The sequence below is a fragment of the Rhinolophus sinicus genome, chromosome 17, assembly GCF_057876585.1.
Source record: "Rhinolophus sinicus isolate RSI-liver-muscle chromosome 17, RSI-T2T, whole genome shotgun sequence".
Taxonomy (NCBI): domain Eukaryota; kingdom Metazoa; phylum Chordata; class Mammalia; order Chiroptera; family Rhinolophidae; genus Rhinolophus; species Rhinolophus sinicus.
Window position 1 is genome coordinate 135,339,120 of NC_142517.1, and position 26,863 is coordinate 135,365,982.

At 33.5% G+C, this 26,863-nt stretch overlaps 1 protein-coding gene across 4 annotated transcripts in view; it reads right to left on the bottom strand.

The window, feature by feature from the left end:
- Positions 1-26,863, bottom strand: part of LRP1B (LDL receptor related protein 1B) — a 1,805,568-nt gene that overhangs the window by 587,115 nt on the left and 1,191,590 nt on the right. For all 4 annotated transcript variants that reach the window (XR_012497488.2, XM_074335779.2, XM_074335774.2 and 1 more), the window contains exons 28-31: positions 23,874-24,005; positions 22,276-22,503; positions 8,482-8,656; positions 7,539-7,633 (exon numbers count right to left, since the gene is read on the bottom strand). Coding sequence is in view for 3 of the 4 variants with exons in the window: in XM_074335779.2 (XP_074191880.2) it covers positions 7,539-7,633; positions 8,482-8,656; positions 22,276-22,503; positions 23,874-24,005 (630 nt within the window). In the remaining variant the exon portion in view is untranslated. The remainder of the gene's footprint in view (positions 1-7,538; positions 7,634-8,481; positions 8,657-22,275; positions 22,504-23,873; positions 24,006-26,863) is intronic.

Here is a 26,863-nt window from a genome sequence, read left to right on the forward strand (position 1 = left end):
TCCAAGTTGCAAGTTTTGATAAGATTATAACTCACTTCTATTTCAAGTATATCTCACTTATGGATTTAACAGCAAACAAGCAAAGGAAATCCAGTGAATTAGAATATAAAAGTAATTTCACAAACAGGAAAGCCTCGAGTATCAGTGACATTGCAGTTTAAAACTAGCATTTGAAGATTCAGAAATAATTAATTGCGAGGCACAACTGGCACAGAGGTAAAATTGGGTCTTGTGCACCCCTGGCTACTTAGAAAAGCTGACTGCTGTGTCGTATGTAATTGGGCCCACATTTCTCAGGAGTACTCAAGGTCTGGATTTTTATTTCCCGCTTTCTATGCTTGAAAGAGTACCAGTTTTATTCCCTGATCTCTGCTTGAGGTCAGGTAATTACTATATGAAATTAGCCTCTCTGGGCATGACATAATGGTTAGGATTTAATATGGTTTTGGAAGCAGATAAACTTGGATTTGAATCCCAAATCAACCATTCATCACAAGCAACTAACTTCTTTAAACAAGCCTCAGTTTCTGAATCTATAAAATAAGAATAAGAAAGCCTTCCAGAAATGATTACTGTGAGATGATTAATTCAAAACATTTTGCAAGTGCTTGACATATTCCAACTGCTTAAAATGTAGTCACTATAATTATGTTACTTTTGTTGCAAAGTGATGATGGTCTTACTGTATCATATATACCAGGCTAAGTGTATGCAAACACAAATGCGTGGGGGCTTCATGGTGAGAATATATATAGGGTCCATAAAGGGTGACAGATAATGATTATTTTCAGTTGACACTTCCCCGCCTCCCCAGAGAGAATACTGTGTTTTCTCCTAACATACTGGAAAAAAATAATTTATAATCTGACAACATGCATGAGGGAAAAAAATCAACTGAACATCAGCTCCTCCTTTCCTAATCACGTAAGTTTCTTCACGGACATGGTTTTAGGGAAAGCAGTGGGCAGGAGCTTAAGCCACAGATTACCCAGACAGACTCATCATGAAAAAACAATCACAATAATTTCCTGCAGTGCTAAATATCAGTGAAATTAATGCGTAAATAACACAGTAATAAACATTCCTAGGTATGTAAGTGTTTCCTTGGTATGCTGACCATGTATACCAACACAAACAGGTTTGTATTTATTTTGCTCACACTTGCATACGTCCAGTCACAGTACTGGAAAGTTCCATTTTAGAAATCATCTCCAGGGAATAGTTCTAAAATAATTTTATAAAGTGGGATTATAATGACTTGCATTCTTGAGAGTATTTCAAAGATTCTTCTATGTTCAATGTTTCCTTATGAATCTTAACCTTGATGCTACACTAAGTAGCAGTTTAAATTTACATATAAAACCAAGAAACAATAGTTTGTCTATTTATCTGCATCACAGCTCTAAACTCTCCATAAAGAGAGGAAAATATAACATCAAAAAAAAAAAATCATTAAAAAAAACACAATAAAACAAAACACTTTGGTATTCTGTGTAAATTAGTAAACAATATAATTACTGAATATGTTTTAAGAAAATGTTTCAAGCACACACTGTGCAATTATTATAACTTCAAAAATAGTTACTATGCAACAGTTATAAATCAGCACCTATAATACTTTTGAAACCGGTGTCATCTTAACTGTTGCCAATCCCTCACAAATACATAATTTAAAAACTGAATATAGACAGAACTTTTTTTCCTATAGATTCATTCATTGTAATATCTTTATAGTTAATTTATAAATATAAATCTCTCTAGCCTATTAGGATAAATTAAAAATTACCATATCCAAGTCAAAATGGATAAGAGGGTTACTCTAAAAATAATTTGGTTTCATCCTTGTAGCCTGTGCCAAAAGGACTTGTCAATAAGTAAATAACCTGACTGATACTATTTTTGTCTGTTCTTTTTATAAGAAATCTCTGAGGTGCTAATGAGAGCCAAATGGCCACAGGGTTAGATGGGGGAGGGAGGAGAAACAGCAAGAGGAACACATGGAAAAGCTAAGTTAGAAAACAAATATTTCCAACTTTTCCTCCCTAGGTAGACATTCATTTATTTATAAGCAAGCCACTGAATATATATTTTGTACTCCATACTTTAAGAAAATGATGCTATAAATATGGATTTGAAAGTACTTTAATTTGTTTCCTACTCATCAGATACATTGGATGAAATTCAACACAAATCTATAGCCAGATCACCAAATAGGCACTTTTTTAACAAAGTAATCTTACTCAACTAAGATATATAAATTAATCTTAGTTTTACTTAATCCTGTAAGAGCCTCTTGCTATTGGAGAGAAAACTGTACTCACTTCATTCAACAAATATTTATTGAAGATACATTTGTGTGCCAACATTTGTGTGGAGATATATATATGTATATATATATATATATATATATATATATATATATATATATATATATATATATATCCATCTATCCCTGTATCCATCTATCTTCCTATCCACACACACTACAGGTTCTGTTTCTTTCATGTAACTGTGATGGAGACACAACTGTGTCCTATTAGAGATCACTTTTTAGAGTCAGCTGATAAAGAATACATTAATGTACACATTTTCTTACAAAATAATAGTTTTGATGCATTTTAAATGGGAAGAAAAGGATCGATGACATTTTATAGATAAGACTAAAACCCAAGATACATCTCATTGTCTATGTTAATGTGGCTTTGCTATTCCACTGACTTCAAGGTCATAACTTTACTATTCTAAGAAACTCTTGTCCAGTAAGATAAGTGTTGCAGATAATATTATAGTTCATTTCAGGAACTTCCTGAATAACCCATCAGCTCTTCAGCAAAAAAGCATCAAATGCCAAGTTTTACCTCCAGACTCTTTGAACCATCTTCTTTCAAAATCTTCTTTCTGGATCCAACAATTAAAAATCATTATATAATGATCCTTAATCCTGACCAAGACTCCAACTGAAATATCTGCCTTAAACCAGGCTCTGCAAAATCTCAACTACTATTTCAAATTTTATTTTGCCCCTTGAAACCTAGGGTCCTTAGGACTTTGATTAAATTTAGTTTAAATCCTGGCTCTAGAATACATATCCCTCTCTATTGATATGGGGGATGCCAAAAAAATGTACACACATTTTAAGAGATGTTATCTATGCTCAAGCAGTAGTTTGCCATAATCAGAAAGTGTATGGATGTGGATGGTAAGTGTTGAGCACCGCTTGTAATTGCAGAAGTCAAATGTGACTTGTATTCATCTTCTGTTATCGATATACATTGAGTATTACAATTAATATAGTTGTTTTCTTTCTTCAAATGTATATACATTTTTTTGGCATCCTCTGTATATACTTCTCTGAGACCAAACCTTCCTCCCTGATAAACAGCAACACCAGAGGCAGCAGAAGACAGTAGCCCTGAGCTGACTAATGGTCACGTGGTCTGGACCTCTAGCAGGCTAAAGATAACATCTTGACCTAAGTTATGTTGCAGCTCCTGAGCCCTAAGGTGGAATGACCCCCTGGCTACTTTCCCATGAGACTGGACAGAGGGACTTGGAAAAGACCTCAGACATGTCTTCAAGATCTGAAAAAATGATCCATTACCCTCACCTCAGACTAATCAGCTCAAAACAAGACCTCAAAACCCTAATCCATGACGTCTTGTGATTTTGCCCTATACAATCTGTAACCTCCATGCCATAGGGGAGTCAGTTCTTTAAGCACTAGCTTACCTGTGTCTCTGGGCTTGATACCATTGCCTTAAAGAAACCTTTACTACTTTCTTTGCTCCAAACTCCTGTCCGAGTCGCCTTTGACCTCATTTTGCACAGGCAAAATGAACCCCTTGAGTTCGGTAACACCATCAGAGACATTACTAAGATGCTGATGAGTTAATAATGATCTCCCTTATTGTACTAAGCAAAAAACTCAATTTTGTCTAGAAAACAGGTTGTTTTGGGGATATTTTAAGGAGACAGCGTTTAACACAGAGGAGAGACAAAAATAATACTCGTGTATTCATTACATAAAATTGAACAGTATTATCATTTTATTGAATTTCATTTGAATCATTTTGTGAAATATAAAGTAAATTATCTTAATAGAGTTAAATCTCCTTTGGTAAAGATAAAAGTTTCCTTTTGAATGTCATTATTGCTCCTTCTCAAAGACAACTGCTATAAAATAAACTGGTGTGCACATTTCCAGCTTATTTTTTTCCAGTTTTATAAATACATGCATCTATGAGCAATATACATTAATGGCTGGTGTGCATTTAATTTTGAAAATTATAAATGGTACCATACCATGTTATTCTTCTAATTATTTTTATCGCTTAATGCTTTTGAGACATATTTATGCCCTTATATATACATATATACATGAACATATCTGTATGTATATATACTATTTCAGCACATAAACCCACTGCATTTATTTACTCATTCCTCTTTTGATTAAGATTCACTCTCTTTCCAATTTTTTGTATGCCTTTAATTCTAAAAATAACCCCAAAAGTTCGTATTAACATCTTATAATCAAACTCTGCCTTAGATAAAAGTTTAAAGTCACAGAATTAATAAGTATCAATGCAGAGATTCAAATCTAGATTTGTTTGGCTCCCAAAATAACTTATTTTCCCAACCACGTTGTCCGCCAAACACAGCAAAATGAACGCTTTATGTGAATGTGAAAATTGGTATAAGTTGTCCCTACTTTCCAGGTTCCCGAGGTTCATTCTTCCTCTTGTACTTTACACTTTGAACAATTTAATTACCTTAATTTGCAGTGGCCATTAAGGATGGTGAATGTTATCAAAGAGTGATGTTAGTGATCTACTGACATAGAAACATTGCTCATTGTAAAGAGGTAGGGAAGAATAGAGGCAGGGAAAGACTTCATCTACTCACTTTCTTCCTTTATGTATCTGAAATAAAGATATCTGTGGCAAAGTGTGGTAGGCTACAACAAACTGGGCATTTGACACAGAGCATCCAGATTTTGGAGACACAAACAGATAAAATGATTTGTTGTCTGTACATATGGATGCATATGTATTATACATCTCTCATTCAGCATCCCAGAAACCATCAATCTTATAACCTGTTAACATGATTAGTTAGTTATAAGTAGAACGTTACCAGAAGGAACTTGTATGTAACACAGATTTGGAAACTACATGAAGAACTATAGCAGCAAGGGGAGTGTCCAGTTGTCTTTTCGTCCTAAGGACTATGCTGGGAAGATCTGAAAATAGGTACTTCAAACTCTTTTGCCTCTCAACATTAGCAGCAAGATAATAGTGTTATAGAGTTAAATCCTCACATTTGCATAAAAATGTGCTTATCTCAGAAGCACACCAGGTTACATGGACTCCTCTACTACATTTCTATGGCTTCTATTCTGTTTATTCTTCACTGAACTCATTTATACTTTTAATACTGCAGACAATTAAATCATTCAAATTCCAGTTTACTGGACCAGCATACCTTCTACTACGACTCCTTACAGGTTCTATTATTAAAGGCCAGATGTTCCCCTCATAAGTTTTCCTCATTCAATTCTCATGAAAACTTAATTTTGTCTTGATTTTACAAATGAGAAAAACAAGTATCATGAGCTAACAGTACCTTGCACAAGGTCACTAAGTTACACTAATTTAATGGAATCTAAAATGATTTAGTCCCTATACTTTTTAAGAAAAGGGACAGTGTGAAATTTTTATCAATAGGCCTACTACAAAAATATTATACTCAAAAAACTGTTTACTGAATAAATTTATGACTCAGAAGCCATACTCATCAACACTAATTTAAGGTATAGTTTGTAAAGGATTCTGAGTTATTTTTGGTAAAATAGAGTATCTTGCACAAATTAAAATTAAAAGTTGTCATTTTTAATTCATTTAAATATTACTTTCAAATGTAATAATAACTGACATGGAGTAGACACGTAATATTTGTTATTAAATATTGAATCATCATCCATACACACTCAAAACTATCGTTTGGTACATAACTCCTAAGGGGCCAATTACGATGCATAAATAGTAACACTAATTCCTTACTGATAAATTTTCCTTATATATGTTGTTAGTTTTTTTTCTTTAATTTACTTTGAGTACGGGGATGAATATTTAGTATGAAAGAAAATAAGCTTTTCCCCATTATAAAAACAAGCATGTAACATTCCAGTGTAACCTATAGCCAGCACATTAGAATGTAAGGACGTTATTTGCTCATACTATTTCTATCATACTCATTTCCCCATATTAAATATTCTGAACAACTCCAGATAAGCGCTGACTGAATCAGTTCAGTCCAAATTAAGTTCTTTGTATGGATGCTAATCTTTAGAGCTTCTTGTTTCTTTTGTTCTGTCATCTTCCACACTTCTGTGGAAGCATTTCGATTTGCTTTAATTTCTAACAGTACTTTGAATTTCAATTGTGTATCAAATCTTAGAACAAACAGGCCAAACAAAAGAGCTGTTAAGAGTATCATATCAGAGGTTATACATGAAAATAATTATGTATTGCAAATATTGGCGATACTACACCTTTATTAAATCATCACTATTAAAAATGAGCTAGTCAAGTATACTTCCACATTTCTAAAATTAAGAATAAAATTGCTGAAAAGTTTCATTGCATATTGATTTTACTCATAGATTTAAAACTATACTACATTCAATTCAAAGCAAAATTCTGAGTTTAATTTGTATATTCCATCATTTACACATTTAACATAATATCAAAATTCAGGTTAATTATTGGATTTTTTGAAAAGTAGTTTGAAATGGAAAATGAGCAAATGACAATTCTTGCTTTCAAATAAACATAAGGAATTGTGAAGATAGAGTATTACAATTTGAAAAGATTATAATGTGCACATATCTATGTATAATTATGTAACATATGTTCTAGAATAATTTTTGTACTTAAGATTTTCAAAGATGTTTTATGGGAATGAGCCAAAGCTCTGTCAGCACTGTGGCATTTTACCAAATAATTTACAATCATTGGCAAAGGTAGAAAAGCAAACTTAAATAAATACACTTCAGAATGAATGAAAAATAGCTGAAAACTAAATAATAAATATTTAAAATCAAATCATTGTAACTATTAACAATGACACAATCATGACAGTGGGAGTCTTACTACATTATACTGCCACTGGCAACATATCAGATATTCATCAATGAAAACAAGATATTTATTAATTACATTAAGTTTTAAGCAATTTGAGTACTTAAGATACTGTAAAAATTCTATCAAAAGACTTATCTTCTTTACCAGAACAAAAGAATGTTTTCTCCTTACCCAACATAGAACCAATAGACTCAATAAAATTGATAAATTCCTAATTTAATTTCTATTACTAATCTATAATATTTTCTTTCCGCCTCCAGATCAAAGATACATTGTACAAGTGCAGATTTGTCATATTAAAAACTGCAGTGATTAAGTATTGGGGAGAAAAAAAAACAAAAACAAACAAACAAACAAAAACAAAACAAAACGAAAAAACCCCACAAAACTTACCAACTGGTTCCTTTTGATTCTGAAAGAGAATCTTGCTATTACTGCCATCCATGTTTGCCATGTTAATTGTGTTTCCATCTGTCCAGTAGAGTTTCCTTAATTCAAAAAAGATGTTGATTTAAAAATATTAGATACAGACTTACTTGTTGACTAGAAACATACACTAAAGAACAAAATTAATATCAAAGTAAATCGTTGGCTCAGGATTAATCATTTTCAGGAAGGCCCCCAATTTTTGAAACACCTGTCGACAGTATCCTAACATATTTGCCTGGGAAGAAAGCACCACTCTTACTTTTTACTGTACTTGAAGGACAATTATCTCACTTCCTTCTTCCTCTTACATTCACAACTGAATATTTAAGTATGACTACAGTACATTATTTCCATTTAAAGTAATTCATCAGTATTGATTCCGCTTGGCTTGGATAAATCAGATACTTTAGAAGGGAACAAAGTCATTTCAACCTTCCGCATTGCAAGTGCTGAGGAGAAAGGATTTCTTTTAGCCCTACACAAGCTCTCTATGTGGGTACATGATGACTAGTCAGAAAATGGGAGAATTAGGAGTGACCATAATATCAACATCCGGTAAATATATTATTACTAATTTGTGTCTGAAATGAAATCAATGACTTTTCCCTGCATTTTTTTAAATTCTCAACCATCACATCTCTCCCTAAAAAATATGAGGTAATGAGATCTTACAATAATATATAAAAATCTGATTTTATACAGATAACAGAAATCTCTAACCAGGGATCTCTTTTACAATTTGCATATTCATAATTGTTGTGTTTTTTTGTTTTTTGGGTTGTTTTTTTTTTGACTGTATGGATGATACGTATGTGTCCCCTAAGTTAAACAAAGTTTTTTTTATATAAAATCAGAGCAAAGGTGTGTGAATTTTTTGAAAAACTTAATAAAAATAATCATACTTTACCCCCTGACTGGGTGAGCTGCAAGACACTGTGGCTTATCGATTCCATGGATAATTGAGGTCTTCAAAGAGCCATCTAGTCGTGCCACATTAACTTGTGTTTCATCAAATTCTGAGCTAATCCAATATAAATTGCGTGAGACCCAATCCACTGCTAGCCCTCTGATACTCTGTATATCTGTAAAACAGGAAAGAGAAAATTAAAAGTAAATGAAGTTTCTCATTCTTTTGGCTTTCCAAGTGAGTTATTTTCTGTCTCAGGGAAAATTTAATTTACACTTTAATTTGTTAGCTAAAATTGTACAACATTGTAATCTCATTCCTTTATCAGCCCTTCTTAAGGCATGAATAATCATTAATGTCTTAGTGCTGAGCCATTTGAAAACCTGACACAACAATTAGCATTGAAATTACACTACCAGTCAATGATTCACCAGGAAGCACTTAGGAGCAGATACAGGCAGGAGAGTCCTATGGACCAAAGTGACCAAAATTTAAATTAGAGTAATAGCTTCTCCAATTGGTAGCACATCTTTCTAGTTAGGAGAAAGTACTTGTGGGTTGTACTATTTTAGGTTGTAAGTGCCAATTTGTTTCTGAATTGAAATAAAACAATTCAACTTTCCTAAAAGAACCACCAGATTTGAACATCTTTTAAAACAGACAATTCACAAAAATTGATGGCGGTATGGACAAAGAAACTAAAATCCTTTTAACATCCCACCAACGTGGATTTTACAGAAATTACTGAAATCTAATTAAGTTTCCATTCATTACAGCTAATATGAATATTTAGGGTGTTGTTCCTTGATTATTCAATTAGGCATCTTAAAAAAAAAAAAAAAGATGGAATTTAGGCTCAAATATAATTTCACATTTTAATTAAAGAAACAAATTAAAATAAACAGTTAAGAATGATGGATACTAGGAAATCTTTTTTAGCATATTAACATATAAAGCAGGCCAGTTCAGTCTGTGACATTTGCCTTTATTTTACAAAGTTTGAATATTCTCTAGCATACTGTACCTTCAGAGTTCTCTGGACCAGTGGTACTCAAACTTACAAGACACCTGGACACTGTTAAAATGACGATTCTCATGCGGTATGTCTGGGAAGGGTCCTGAGATTCTGGGCATCCTAACTAGCTCCCAGGTTCTGCTGCCTCTGCGCCCTCCCTATTATCTTCCAGTCCAAATGGCTCCAGAATCCCAGAGCAGCAGCTACTTAGCTCGTCGAATTTCTACCTCTTCCTATTGATCATTTCCAAAAGATACCAGAAATCTAGGTTTTCACCTGAAAGTGGAGACTTCAGATTGTAAAATGTGCCAAGCAGTTCAAAATTTAAAAGAGCACAATAAGACGGCGAGGCCTGGCAGTTCTGAGTGGGCTCTAAAATGCAGCGCAGGCCTGCTAGGCTCCAACCCAGGCTGATGTCCTCCAGTCTCGACCACACCTACTTTCCTATGCAATAATACTTTCATTATTTCTAAATTATTTTTAATCCCAGTGCCCTTACAGGACATTCCTCATGTTTCAATTTCTCTTCTAATCAACATCCACTCACTTTGCAAGTTACCTTTCATCATTAATTTTTCTGATTATGTTCACGGATTTTGAATGTGAACTTCATTTCTAAACCCCAAACTTGAAATTGACTTTTATTTTTAGTTATCCTCATCCAATTCCCTCTTTCCTCGAGGGAAAAAAAAAAAAAAAAAAGGAAAAAGTAAAGAAAAAAAGCAATACAACACCTCTGTAAAGAGAAACCTGTCATGTGTGATACTCATTTATTGCCTCACCCAGGATACTTTTCCTTCTGCTTCACCCTCTGGACTTAGTAAGTTGCTGAGAGACCGTATTGCTATAATGAGAAGATTTGGCTTCATGTTCTAGGTTGAGTGCCTATTTTTTGTCTGTAATCAAGTCACTTAAATTTTGGCTTCATTTCTTATTGGGAAAATTAAGCTAATTATAGATAATACATAGGATTGCTGTGAATATTACATTAGATGATGTGTGTTTATGTACCTTGGTGCAGGGTTGAGAGGTACTTTGCCAATCTAAGGACTTAATACTTTCTGCATTTTTACCCTGGATTGCTTGTTATTGGCAAAAAAAAGAAGAAAATCAAATTAATTTTTATTTCCTCTAATCCATGTTCTCCAAAGATTTTTTTTTTTTCCTTTTGGCTGTCTCTGCTGCTGAAAATGCTTTTATTCATTTCTGATTGAGTACTAATCATATGGCCTAGAAAATACATTGCACTGTTAAACTGGAAACCATAGCTACGTGTAAGCTATTAATACCTATTTAGTTCTTGTCAATTGTATGGTTCATGATCTCTCAAATCTACTTCTATTTTTAACATTGCCATAGCATCTAGTCTTTTTCCTTTTTCAAGCTATTGATGTAGATGCTGCCAGGTCATTTTTCTGACTAGAGAGCTCTGGATTATGATCTTTGTTTGCCCCAAGGTATTCACGAACTTCCAACCACTTAGAAACTGATGTCTAAATTCCTTAGCCTGGCTTTCTATATAATCTGAATATAACTACCTTCCCAACCTTATTTCTCACTATTTTTAACAATTACTTTACACTTTAGTCATACTGATGTGTTTTCAGATCCCCGGACTTGTCCTGACCTTTCTAACCTATAAGGAATTATGTGGACCTCATACTCTATTACAGCTCCACTTGCCTAAACCTTATGAAAAATAGGCCAGCTGATAGCAACGTCACCCTTCAATTACAAAAACCTAATCAACTTTCCTTATTATCCTGCCAGAAAGATTTTCTCTACCTACCTAATTCAACAGGATTATATCTGGCCAATGCCTTTCTACCTAAGGTGATAATTATTTGCTGGCATATTACCACTCTTACATATTCTTCTTCAGGGAAGGCTCCTTGCTAATTTATCTTTATAGCTCTTGTCCCCAAACGTGTACAACATTGCCTTCAAAATAAATGTTAATGAACTGATGAATGATAACCTTAAGGATATGTGTGAGTTGAGCTAGAAATATCAGGCATAAGATACTTAAGTTTATTTTCAGTTGTACGTATCTAAACACATATTCAGGCACTCTCAATTCTCGTTCTCTATCCTTACCTTTTTCCACCAACTAGCTTGGAGGGAGTTCTTAATGATCAGTTTTATGTCTAAAAGAAAATGTATGCCTTATTTTTAAAACACTCTTTATGTCCAAATCTGATTTTTTTAGAGTGCCCTGATAAATTTAACAAGAATGGTGATGTCATATTTAAACATACAGCATTTTAATGACATTTTTTCCTTGATAAAAATATTGAGATATTAAATTCTGACTCTTAACTCTTGTGTTCAAGTAAGTTAGACCAAGACCTCTGAACACATTTCTCAGAAAGTTCATTTTTTTTCTATTTCCATGGACTCTCACTTCTTGAACTAAGGTGGATTAGATATTCTGAAAAGCCCTTCATTGCCATAAAATTCTCTGAAGCATGATAAATTATAAATTTTAAATGCATTGTTAAGATCAAAAGACAGACATGAAAATCTCTAAGTGCTAAAACATATTCATATGTTAACTAAAACCATAAAGGCAGGCAAATGGAAATACAGAGACTGGTGTAACCATAGGAACACAAACTTGTAATAAAAATCTACAGATTTAGGATCAGTAGTTGCTCAGTTCAAGAGGGTTCAGTCCTTAAACTCACAAAGAGTGGGAGGGATAAACATGAATTAGCTCAGGAATATCAGAAGGGTTTGAATACTCAGTGACAGGTGACTGGGGAAAAATAAATCTGCCTACTTAAAAAGGAGAACAATTTAAAAATAAAAAGCAAAACTTAGTTCTCTGTCCTTTCTCTAGGTACAAAAAAAAATTGTAATTATAATCATAAGTCTATATTCAGGCAAGAGAAACCTGATTTATCAATAAGGTTCATTGGTTGGGTAGGGGAGAAATCAAATTAAAGTGAATCCTGGCTTACAGCAACTAATTTTCCCTCCAGCAGAAGCAAATTCCAATCCTTTATGAAAGAAAAATATTCCTCAACCCAGGCCCTCACAATTTCTAGATTGAGTTCATAATAGATCAGGACTGAAAATTGAAACACACACACACACACACACACACACACACACACACACACAACAAAGCGCACAAAGAAATGAGATGTGAGAGAAAGAGTACACAGAAAAATAAACACAGATTTAAAGCTCCAAAGCCTACATGTTTTTAAATTATTATGTGTAAGATAAAGACAAAAGGGTGGAATATTTTCAAAGAAAATTATATTTTGAAATAATGAGCAAGGCATATTCATTAATTTTTGGAATCTCCATAAGATATAAATGAGAACCAAAAATAACTGAGGAATACTTTTTTAAAATACAATGTTAAAAAAAAAAAATACATTAGATGGATTAACTAGCAGCTTAGACACATATCAAGTAGTGAACTGCAAAATAAATTGAAGGAATTTAGCCAGAGCCAGAACAAAGAAACAAAAAGATTGAGTTGGAGGTAAGAATGAACAGTCTAGCACATCTAGTCAGAGTTTACAAAGGAAGAAATAGAGAAACTAGGTTAGAGGAAATGGTCAGAGATAATATTTGAGGGTTTTTCTTTTCTCCCTGAACTGATGAAAGACATAACACCATAGGAAGCAGAAGCCTCTAGTAGCTAAATAAAAATAAAAAATAAAAAAATAAAAAAAACATATTGTCGTGAGGAAAAAAGAAAATGTTAAAGCAGCTAAAGAAAAAAGAAGACATCACCCCCCAAAAATAATAACAATTAGACAAACAGGGAGATTTTTAACAGCAATAAGGGGAGATAAAAATAGTGGAATGATATCTGAAAATGGTTGAGAGAAAATAACTCTGAACTTGGAATTTGTACTGAACAGAATTATCTTTCATACTACATCTCAACCACTACAACCACAAAAACCCCAAATGATTTGATTTACAAATGTGCAAAGGACTTGAATAGACATTTATCCAAAGCAGATATAGAAATCGTCAACAAAAACATAGAATGACACTCAACATCACTAATCATTAGGAAATGCAAATAAAAACCACAATTAGATACCACCTCAACACCTTAGGATAGCTACTATTAAAAAAACACACAACACAAACAAACAAAAAAAAACACATGCAAAATAACAAGTGTTGAGAAGAATGTGGAGAAATTGGACAAATTGTGTACTGTTGGTGAGAATGTGAGATAATGCAGCCTCTGTGGGAAACCGTATGGCAGTTCCTCAAAAAAATTAAAAATCGAATTAATTAATGACCTAGCAATTCCACTTCTGAGTATATAGTCAAGTGTTGCATAGAGAATTTTGGTCATCACAGACCACACACATTAAGGAGGTCCCATAAGAATATAATGGAGCTGAAAAATTCCTATCATCTAGTGACATTGTAGCTTTAGTGATGTTGTAACCGTGGTGACATTGTACGGGTACAAGGCATTACTATTTTGTACTGGTCTCAGTCTAACCATAGTAATACTATCAGCTAGAAATACCTGTGGGCTCTTCACCTGGGCCCTGGGTAACTTCCCACAGACATTTCCCCTTTCTAAACCAATGTTACAACTGGACTGATCCTTGGGGTTCTTAATAAAATTGTAGGACACCCTTCAGCAAAAATCATTAGCAAACTTTGAAGAAAGAGAGTTTTTTGCTTACAGGCTCTGGAGTGTAGGAGGGACACAGTGAGGTTGTGGGCAGAGAGAGCTCTGGCATGGGCCTGAGGTGCCCGTCTTATTATGGTCAGTGTGTGGGGGGCCTAGGGTTCCGAGGGCTCACTCTTTAGTGGTGAATTTAAAACATAAAAGCAAAAATGTCAAGCACAGGAAGAGGAAAACCAAACCAAACAACAACAACAACAACAACAACAACAACAAAACAAAGACACCAAATGGTCAGTTATGGAAATAACTGAGAGCTCATAAATGAAGGAGGGTCACTGCATGAAGTTAGCCTGGCTATTTATCTAGTTGTGTGGCTGGCCATGTGTTTATTCAAGATAGCCTCCCTTGAAGGGGGATACCTCTTTGAAATGCGTCCCTTAAGCATTCCAAGTTTAAGTCAGGCACATGGATTACAAAAAGAAAAGGCAATTATCACAATTTACACTATAATTACATTTTTTATGGCGATGCTCGTGTAAACAAACCTACTATGCTTCTAGCCATATAAAGTATAGCACACACAATTACAGTAGTAGGCTATGCCATCTAGTTTGTGTAAGCATACTTTATGATGTTCGCACAACGATGAAATCACCTAACCAGGCAATTCTCAGAATGCACCCCTATTGGTAAGTGGTACGTAACTTGTATATCCAAAATAATTGAAAGCAGGATCTCAGAGAGATATTTATCCACCTATATTCATAACAGCATTATTCACAATAACCAAAAGGTGGAAATGACCCAAATGTCCATCAACAGATGAATGTATAGACAAACTGTGATACATACATTCAATGGAATTTTATCCAAAGAAGGGAAATTCTAACACATGCTACAACATGGATAAACCTTGAAGACATCATGACAAGTGAAAGCAGCCATTCAAAAAAAGGAAAATACTATATGATTCCACTTATATGAGGTCCCTAGAGTAGTTATATTCATAGACAAAGAAAGAAGAAGCCAGGAATAAGCGGGGGTTGAGGTTCAATTTTGCAAGATGAAACAAGTTCTAAAGACCGTTTGCACAATGTGAATGTACTTAACACTACTGAACTATATATTTAAAAAGGTCAAGATAATAAATTTTATATTATGTATATTTTACCACAATTAAAAATATTTATTTCAAAAAATGAAGGCTAAATAAATATGTTTTCAGATAATATATCAGATTACCACTAACAGATACTTACTAAAGGAACATTACAGTATATAATTCAGAGAGAAATGATCACAGAAAATCTTAGATGAAAGAGGGATGAGGGTAAGCACATAAATTGGTTAACATGTAGATAAATTTTAAAAAGAACTGGTTGTCAATTCTGTGCCTGTGAGATTTATTCTTTCCCCACCCCCTCCCACCCCTGCATAAAGTGGACCAGTTGACACATGCATCTTGGGAGTGGGCACAAAAACAAAGGATTTTGCCCCAACTCAGGGATGTCTTCGAGGTAGGAGGGGATCTCAAGTCTTAGAATTTTTGAGGGTAGATATTTATAGCCAATCAAAACTCACTTGAGGTGGGTTTCCGAGCAATTATTTTTCTGTTCTTAGGAGCAAAGTTTAAAATTGGTAAGTTTTTGAAAAGCTTTCTCAAGGGAACTTGGTAAATATTAAATATTCAATTTGTTGCAGTTATGATAAATTATATATATGTATATATACATATATATACATATACACACATATATATATATATATATATATATATATATATATATATAACATATATATAAAAGAATTATAAATGTATGTAACGTATATATAACTACATATAACATGTGGCATGCAGATTAATAAACCATCCATAAACCATGATCCAATTTAAGAAACAGAACATTACAAATATTTTAAAAGCCATCTATGCTCACCTTCATAAATTTTATGCCTTTCCAACTCTGAATAATTTAGTGTTTATCATGTTCTTGGTTTTGTCAGTTTTAAGACATGTGCATAAGCTCAAATTTATATTTTTTTCTAGAGAAAATAGGGGCAGAACTATAAGCTTTAACTAATCTTCATATCTCTTAATCCAACTCTGAACAATTTAGTGTTTATCATGGTCTTGGTTTTGTCAGTTTTACCACATGTGCATGAGCTCACATTTATATTTTTTCTAGAGGAAATCGGGGCAGAACTATAAATTTTCACTAATCTTCATATCTCTTAATGTCGTAAGCCTATAATTATTCCTATCATAGAGAAACAACTCACTGTTGATTGGGGAAAAGTCTGGAACAAGCCTCTTTCTTTTATTTTCATCTGCATCAATGTCTCCAACCTCTTTCTAATTATCTAGTCAACTTCAACTCTCTCTCAGTTATCAGGTTCAATTACGTCTACATCTACCATATCCTTTGTGTCTGTCACCTTCTTATACCTCTTATTGTTCTAGTCTAATGCTTGTTTCAGATGTAGAATATTTCCATGACTTTCTAATTGTACCCTTATTTATAATTTCTCAGTATTCAATCTAACTTTCAAATATCCACCTGATTCTTCAAAAGAGGTTGAATTATCTATACTCATCTGTAAAAGTCTTCATTACCTTGAAGGAAAAAGAAAAGCACAATCACATTTCCTCCCTTGGTCTAAGACCTGTGATCTGCTGCCATGATAACCTTCTAATTTACTCTTCTACAAGGTCTAGCTACCCCTCATTACTTGGTCCTCTTTCAAATCTCCAAACCTTTGTGCCGAATGATATCTCAACCCGGATTGACTTTACTACCATTTCCTCCCGAGGGAACACTTTAGAACTTATGCTCCCTATGCTAATTTTCTGAGTGGTTGACACGCTTATTAAACTCCTTATTTAATTTAGCCTTATATTTTAATTAGTTAACTCATCCTTTAACCAGATATGAAGCTCCTTGAGGTTATGAACTGTCTCACTTAAATAACAACCATTGCCCCATCCATCCAATCTCCCTATGTATACTAGAATATAGTATATATATAAGAAAACACCTGTGCAATAAAATAGCATTTCAACCCTCTGGCCAAAAGACAAAGAGCAAACATAGGAAGTAATGTTCATTTAGCACCTATTGCTATACAGACATAATTCTCAAGGGAAAAGCACTTATAGGTGTCATTTTTGGCTTTCTTTTCTTTGCTCTTTTATAAAATCACAGATGTTGACATTCTTTCACCAAAAGGCTTCCTGGGTGAAATGGAAATTGAAAATTCTATTCAGAAATAGGCAAAACAACAGATGTTCCTTATCCGAAATTTCTACTTTAATTCAAGGCCTGTTTCCAAAATTTAGATCTCACTGTTATTACTGACCTGTTTTCATTTCTTTCATTCTCTCTGGACCAATTTTCACAATAGGTTTAATTTTCTAAGCAATTTTATTACCGGGTACAATTAAATATGGTGTCTTGCAAAATAGAGGGGATAAATGAATTTTTAGTACTCAGTGACAAAATAATTGTTGGCAGAAGTGCATAACAGTTTCACATACTGATGGAAATCTACTCTGAAGTGGGTCCCATTAGATTCAAAGTTACATTGAGAATTAGATTTTATATAGTAGCAATATGATGAAGAGATGTTTTTTTAAAATGGTTTATAGTGTTGCAATTAAAAATGTATATATTATATAAAATTTCCTAGCACATAAGCGAGCATTCTTTATAGAAATAAACAAATACACTTATAATTCATATTCATCTTCCTTGCATATATTTTAGCTTCTGCTTAACTCATCGCAACAGTCCAGTTCATCCAGATATATGATAATAGTACTAAAAAAAATAATTTTCTCAAGCAAAGCACTTGCCCAACGTTGAATCCTTAATTTTCCAAAGATGAGCAACTTATACTTTGCCATAGAATAATCAGACATATCAGAGGTCCTTTCCGATAAAAATAATGAGATTCTATTACCAGTGACCTGGAATTTCATAAAGCTTTCAGCATATCTCTAAATGTTTTCCCTTAATATTTCAGAATAAACAATAAAATCATTGGCAAGGACATGGTCCAACCCCTATCCTTTACCCAAGTACTACTAGATGAACTCTGCAGAGTATGCTGAGTATATATTAAGTGAACATTGAAAACAATGTGATGCACAAACTGTGTGCTTATGTGAGTTTCCTTATTTGAAAGAAATGGACATTTAGGAGAAAGACGATAGTTTTGGAGTCAAAAGTCCAGATCCAAACTTGGATGAAAAGAAGCTCTGCTATTTCATAGCATGGCAAACTTGAACAAATACTTCCTAATCTTTAAAAGCAAAATGTGACATTTACCTCAAAGCACTGTATGAGAAATAAATGATAGATAAAAATCAAACAATGATAAATACAAATGAGAAAAGGCAGCTATATGACTCTTGGCTACTATTAGGAATTTAAGGTATATTGTCTTTTATTTTCTTACTATGTTAATTACATGCAGTACTTGGAAGGTTTTGGGGGCAAACTTTCATCTGATAAGGTATATTTCTGGACAGTGCGCAAGTTCAGGAGGGGCAATTGAGCTTGTGGGACTATCGTAAAAATGACAACACCTAACATCTTCGGATGAAGACCCAAGTTCTCTTATGATAGAGTAATGAAGGTTGATAGGGGCTCTCAACATATAGTCCTAAGTGAATTTCTCTGTTTTCCTCACTTTCATTTTGAGGCAGAGTATTAGCTTCTTTGAGCTTAAGTTTGTTTTTTTGTTTGTTTGTTTCTTTTAATCTAAAGAATATAAATAATTCTTAATAAAAGTTTGCAAAGATTAAGTGAGATAATGGTACATGTCACATTAATGACACCTAATAGCATTCCTCACATAAGAATAATATACCTTAGAGCATGAATAACTAAAAAAATATTTGGAACAATCAGTTACTCAGGTATAAGAATCAATTACCACCGGAAAATAGGGCTACAGACCACTAGCAAGAACATTTACTAGGAATTGTTATAGTCATTTTTTTTTTTTTTTACTTAGAATAAAATTACCTTTGGTTTTTGTAGAAGCAAAATATACATAATATAAATATGTATAAATATATGTTCACTTACACAATGAATGTACTTATAGTCATGTTTTAGTATTTATCCTTATAATGAAGTGTACCTACTACAAGTCATTATAACAAACAGATCATGTGGGTAATACAGAAATTAAAAATAGCTTAGTGTTTCAGGATATAGAGAATAACAAAGGAGGCAAACTATTTCTAGTTTCCTTCATGAAAGCTTGACCAAAGAGCCTCAGTGTTTTCCTCAGAAAATGGCTGCTTGGGAAGAAAACAGTTGGGGCTGGTTGGAGCAATGGATAGATTTGGGGCCTGATTTTTGTAACTGGTTTCACATAAACTTAGACTAAGGAAGATGGGAAAGAGTCTCTGTCATGCAGGGTCTCTATCCTGCACCCCGCATAAGAACGCAGGATATGGTGAGGCTAAAAAGGAAGACAAACGGAGTCATAGGGGAGTCATACCACTGTATTCTCGCTGGTGGCTGGGTTGGAGATACAAAAGCAAATATCTGCCAGCACCCCAACAAGGGATTTTCCTTCACCCCAATCTTGCTGGCGGCCAGACGAGACACACGAAGTAGGAGCCGCCAACCAACCAGCATAGTCACGGCAGATATATCAGTGGCTAATCGCTAACCGGTAACAGCTGATGGCCAACTAGTCACATTTGATGGCCATCTACTACCCGAGCCAGCACCTTTCCACGTGAGTTCGAGAGCCTGGAAACTGCTCTCTGGGACTCTGTCCCCACAGTCTCTCAAGAAAATGTTCAGTAGATGGAGGACAGTGAAAATGCAGAGGCCAGAAGTGTAAGAAGTAAGGGAGAGATAAGAGAGTCATTCACAGGGAATCTAAAAGATGAATGGATCAAATAAAGTACAATTACTGGCAGGATTTGAGATACTTTGAGGAGTTCAGAAGCTGAACTCTCCAAAGGTCATCTCAAGTTTTTCTATTAATGAAAAGATATATTAGTCCTTAAGAAGGTTTCCCTGTAGAAGAAAGAGAAAAGTGATATCATTCAACTTGTGGGGTAGCCAGAAATGAGGGAGTTACCCTGTACATTGCCTATTCTTCAAACTCAGGTTCAATTAATTAAGTGCCTTTATATTTTTTACTCTTTCATATGTCTATAGCCTTTCTGCATTTCACTCTATTGTTTCCACTCTAGTTCAGGCTTCTATCATCTCTTTCTAAAATTGCTACAACAGCCATATCACTTATTTCCCAGAGTCTACCGCTCATCTATCACCACTACCCCAGATCGCTATAATTCTCTACTAAACAGAATAGCTAGAATTATCTTTTCCAAAGACAAAGCTAATCATATAACCACACCCTCCTCAAAACACTTCGTTTGTTCCCATTATTTTTACAATTAATATCAAAATCAACAACTTATCCTGTAAAGGCTAGCATGATTGGATTTCTATTTCTTTAGCTTCATCAGCTTCTAAAGAACACCCCTCTGATTTTGTGCTCCATACTACTCAGTCTATACTAGCTTGTACTCCTTCAATTACTTATCCTGTAGAAAACATCCTAATATGTGTTAAAATGACTGAATTAATAAACATCAATCCTAATGAGTATATGTATTATTAGCAAGGAAAACATCACTGATCACATTTCTGTTAACAATTGCAAACAGAGTGTGCTAAATGGATTTAGTCCTTGTGATTTTCTCAAAGATAAACTCACCAAATCACTACTAGTTGCCAATATGTAGTTAGAGAGAGAAAATTATTCCCCAATTTTTTTTTTTTTTTTTGAGATAAAACATCTTTTACTTTATACAGTTCACAGAACCTTATGGGAAGTATTTCACATTTATAATGAAGTGTTTAAACAATTTTTTATTAGACTGTCAGTCTTGGGAGGCGTCTAATGCCCTTTAACTGGTCTCTTGAGGTTTTTAATGCCCATTACGCAGGCATTTAAAAAAAAAAAAAAATCCTGCAGAAAAAGGAAATCGTTGCATTAGCTCTTTTAGAAAGGTTCTTCTCTTATGGAAAGTTTGAGATAAATATTTGAACCAGCTTTTAATCAATTCATGCAAGTTGCTTTAACAGTACTAACCTGAGATTGTCCAGAGCTAGCCTAACTAAAAGAACACTTTAATGGTCAAACATTCTCGGATCTACCAGTGGTACTCAAGCCAGCCTTTTGGTATTATGTGTTGAAACTCTTGAAAAACACTATGATTTTAAAACCTGTACTTATTGCTTTCATTCAGAGAGTGATTATTGCTCAAATAAGGTCTGATTTTAAATTTTCAGTATACTTCAAAGCATAGGAGTCTGAAATATCTACATGGATTTCTGATCCTTTCCTGCATCCTGCTCCAAACCACTCTATTATGCTTAGGAGGCATGAACTTGAGGAGAAACTGTGTCTTGTTTGGTTCTGCAGCCATAGCAAACAGCAAGTGTTCAATGAAAATTCAATCAATAAAATAACTGACTCAGAAATCACAATACACCAAAATTTAAGCAAAGAGTAGGATAATTAAATGCTAAATATTTCGAGTTTGACCACTGAATTGACATGTATGTCTCACTTCAATTACATTTACTACTTTGGGAAAAATTACTTTTAATGGTTAATTCAACGACATTTACTAAGAACGTATGGTTCAATCTGCTGGGTCAGGAGGTAGATAGGAACAGCTTCCCTATCTTATTTCTGTAGTCTAGTTCTGTAGAAGTGTATGCAAAATGAGGTTGATAATAAGCTTGAGTCAGAGGAGTCCTTCCCAATCACCTATATTTTCTCTATGCAAACATAACTATTCCCCCATTATCAAAAAGGAGCCTTTAAACCTGTTTATTTAGAAAACTGTAAGTTTTAAGGAGATTGTTCCGGAATTATTTCTTCTTGTGAAACTAAATATCCAGTTATCAAACTACTATGTGCAACATAATTATAGTATTCCACAATTGTTAGAACATAGCGTATTATTAAATGTCTGAATAATCAATTCCAATTTTCAATTAACAACATAGAATTGGATAATAGCAAAAGAGTATGAAAGAGACTTGTGATTGTGACAAATTGAATAACAGACATTTTTTTTTAAAGTTTTCATGTGTAAATCTTTTACCTCTTGAAATAACAGTTTCTAATCCGGTTCCATTAATAAAAGCCCGTTTAATGGTTTGTGTTTTAATATCTGTCCAGTATAAACGTTCTTCAGATGCATCAAAGTCTATCACAGTAACATCATCAATATCAGGGACTGTAAAGGCGGTGATAAAGTTAAAATACGGATTATCAATATCGACTCCTCTGATTTCAGAACGCCTTGCATAAAGAAGGAATTTTTTCATTTCTAGAAAAAAAAATTAGAAATAAGTATTTTTCTCTTATACATTTGGCAAGTTTGCAGCAGTCTAACAATTCTAAAATATGACTTGTTAATGATTTAATAGATTTTTAGCATCAAAAACCATAATCAAAATTTCATGGAAACATTAATGCAGAAATAATTTATCTATTTCTAAATTAAAGTGCTTAATAGAAACAAATATAAAACAAGTTAGGATCTTTAAGTCATCATTTCTATTTTGTTAGAAATGCAAATAATTCCTCAGTAACTGATTTGATTTTACAATTTCAAACAAACTTGCTAAAATACATTAATTCTACAAAGGCCAAACAACTATATTTGTTCTTTGCACATAATTATAACAATATTTCATTGGATTAAATGATATTTGAAGGAATCTAAGAATATATTTTTTCTATGCTATCATTGAAAAAATAAAATTAAACATTGCTTTTAAAAATCATGTTTAAGTTTTCATTATCAAAATTAGGGTTCAAATAATGCTAAAACATGCTTTATTGTAAATTTTTGTAAATCTGTAGTAACTAAGACTGTTAGGCATTGTATCATTTTTACCTCCATAAGCACCATTCTTGCCCAGAGTTTGTGAAATCTTGGTCGATTAAATAGAAATAGGAGTCACAGATATTCTATTTTTTTATTGTTGACTTTGAGGTTATTGTTGTTAATTGAGATATGTTATGATTGCATAAATTTAATTAAATCCACATGTTCCTAAATTCCTGAATTAAGGTTTTGTGAGTTCATTCTTTTTTTGTGCTTAAAAATAATTGCTTTGCAAATAAATAAAAATTACTCAAAATTAAAATAAAACAAACCAGAAAAATCCCACAATCTGATTTTCATTATTTTTGTTTATTTGTTTAAAAGCATTGTTTAAATACGTTTTAGAAATCTTTCAAAGACATATATTTTATTTCATTCCCCTCTCCTACCCCTTCAAGTTGATAATACCCTACAAAATGATGCTCAAGTGACTTTAGAAGAGCAGGAGGAGATTAAAGCTGCTAAATGCTTCTTGGTTATGCAGGTTACCTACATCATCATTTTCTGATAATGCACTTTCACTTACAAATGTCCCTGTTTTGTAGAGATAAATTCTGCTAACACGCCAAATAAGAAAGTCACAAGAAAAAAAAATGAATAAGGTAACAAATAAGCAAAGTGCAGCATATCACCTATTTTAAGAATGTGTCCGTCTCCCCAAAAGTAGATGAATCATCAACAGTCTAGAAATAATGTTTGCAAGGACGTTAAAAACCTCAGTTGCTTTCCTTTGAGGAACATCTAAATGCTAATACAATTTGAGAGAATGCAATCGGAGTTTTAGATAAGAACTTTGAGAAATGTACCATAGCAGGTCTTCTTGTCTGAGGAAAGCTTCATCAGGTGGGGGCAGGCACAGGCAGCACTCCGATTATGATTGATCAGACACATGTGAGAGCAGGGGCCTTTGCCATCATTAGCTGCACAGGGATTGGGAGCTGTAATTACACCGGGAAATATTAACAGTGAAGAAGAAAGAGTATATCAGGGAACCTCCACGTTTGCCAAAGGTTATTCCCTTAATGATTCAAAGTGAGGTTCCCTTCATAGCACCCATTATTAGGGCGATTAATATGACAATAATAGATAATCATACACAGCAATTACATTAATAAAAATATTTTACTCCCCAAAGATAATGAAGATAACCCCTCAATGGTCTCTAAGATAAATAAACGGTACGCATCCTACTGCCTTCGAAGTAAAGGTTTTTCAAGGAATTAGTCTGAGAACATTCAGGAATAATTATGAACTTAAGTATATAATATGCTCAAATACACTAGAACCCAGGCGTTGGGAGGTCTGATGGATACTGCTATTTTCCTAGCCTACTTATAAACTCTTTTCTTTCCATAGCACATCACTCTCAAGGGTCCCTAGGAAATTGCTGCTATGCATATATCCTTCCTTGGGGACATTTCTTCTTTTTTGAATCATTATTAAGACATCTGCTTCTTCACTTTTAAAATTTTTTTTTTTCCCTGTATCATCCGATTCAATGGCTAAGTTTGCTCCACATACACATACTTACTAGATTCTATTATATAAATAACATGATATATTCAAATTCAGAATGGAACATAAATTTTGCAGTTCAATGTTATCTTTTCATTTTTTTGTGCTTCTTGTTCTGTCATGTCTTTTGGATAAGATTTTAATCTCTATTGATCAATAACTATTCTCTTAAATCCTATTTTTATAGACTCTATTTAGTAGAATAAAGCCTTTAGAACCAAGCCACTAAATTGAAGGCAGAAAAGAGTTATATCTTCTCATCCTACCAGTAATATTTTCTTCCAAACAGGTGGACATATTTCTTTAGAGTATTTAATATCAGTCCTGTAGATTTTTAAAGCACAAAAAATAAAAATCAATGGGATATAATAAAATTGGAGAGGATATGAGAAATTAACTGAATTTGATAAATGTCCAACATGGTTTTTCATAGTCGTTCACACCCTCCGGTAAGATGATGAAAATAATCCATGCCTTTGTATTTTACTTTAAATATAAGCAAATACCAGGAAATTAAAGAGTTAGAAACATTTTCCTAAGAAAATTAAGAACAAAACTGCTAGAATAGAGTGGAAGCTAAGATATAGAGATTATGTAGGAGTACAAGTCCTCTATCCCTAAGTAAGTGCCACATAAGCTGCTTTCTTCCCTTTTATTATAACTTCATCTATTATAATTGGAATTCCTAAGGAATCACAGGTTAGAGAAGCAAGAAAGTAGGCATGAAGGTTATTGAGCAAGAAAGGTGTTGCAGCAGATGAGGAAGAATAAAGAAGAGGGACTGATGGAGAACTGTTAGATACCCAGAGTAAGGGTTTCCCTGCTGTGGTAGATAGATAGAGAAAACTCAGTTTTCCACACACAAAACAAAGAAGAGGATGAAGGAGAAAAAGATAACCAGAAAGAATAAAGGCAAGTTAAGCAAAGAGAAGGAAGATGGAGGAGGAGAAATTTGTTTAAAAAATTGACACAGGAAATGCTATTCCTCTCAAGGAAATTAAAAGCATAATCCATGACAGTTCAATAATAAGTCCTTAGATTTCACTTTGAACATCATTATTTTTAGCCCAGAATCACACCAGTTCTTTTGTGTCCTATAATTGTGATCAAATACTTTTAAAATCAAAGATAATATATTAAATTTCTCTATGTATGTTAAAGTAAAAAGAAAAGATAATGACTTTGTAGCCCAATATCTGTATTAATGATAACACTGTAATATAATATTCACAATATTTTGTGCCTCACAGCAAGGAAAATCCATAGACTTCTTGCTTTACTTTTAATTTCTTCTCATTTTAAAACCATGTTAAATCTTTTTAAAGTTTCTTTCTAACCATGAGTTTGAACAGATACTTATTCTAATCACCAAATTAAGGAATTTGGTTTGGTTCACTGTACTCACATTTTAATATTCAAAGCAGGGATTAGCATTGATTTTTATATTAAAATGCTCCCTAAACCAAATCTGGCCCACTGCCTGTTTTTGTAAATAAAGTTTTATTGGAACATAGCCATGCTAATTAGTTTACATATTATCTATGGTTGATTTCACATTACAGTCACAGAGTTGAGCAGTTTCCCCAGAGACAATATGGCCTACAAAGCCCTAAAATACTTATTATCTGGCTTTTTATAGAAAATGTTTGCCAATTCCTGATATAAAGCCACTATCATATGGAAAATACTACTGCAGAATCCAGTTATAATACAGAGGTTGTAAACTCCTACAAGACCAAGAAATCCCATTTATTTGTATCCAGGAGACTGGAAAATCTAACCAGTCAATGGGATACTATAAGCAATCTTAACAGGTGTAAGTAAAATTCAGCTGTGCAGACTGAGTTCACTGATAACTCACATTATCTAAACTCAAGTTGACAAAACAAAGAACCTCAAAGATACATGTAACACCCTTCCTTATACTTATGCATTGGATAAGTATTTATGAAGCACCTATTCACTCCACCTAGTTTTAAAAAGCTGGGATATAAGTAGACAAGACATAGTTCTTGCACCAAGGAGTTTGAGTCTGTACTCTAACCCTGTGCACTGGGTTATTGTATGGTCACTGGCTAATTTAGGTTCTCCTCATCTCTTGTTTGGATCGCTGCATTAAATTCCTATCTAATTTCTTGGTTTCCAGTCTCTCTGCATTGTATACAATCATCGTTTTAAAACACAGATTTGATCATATAGCTGCCTAGCTTAAAGTCCTTGGATGGCTTCTCACTGTCTGCCTCCCACAATCTCAATCTTCTCTCTTATGATTTTCCCCAGG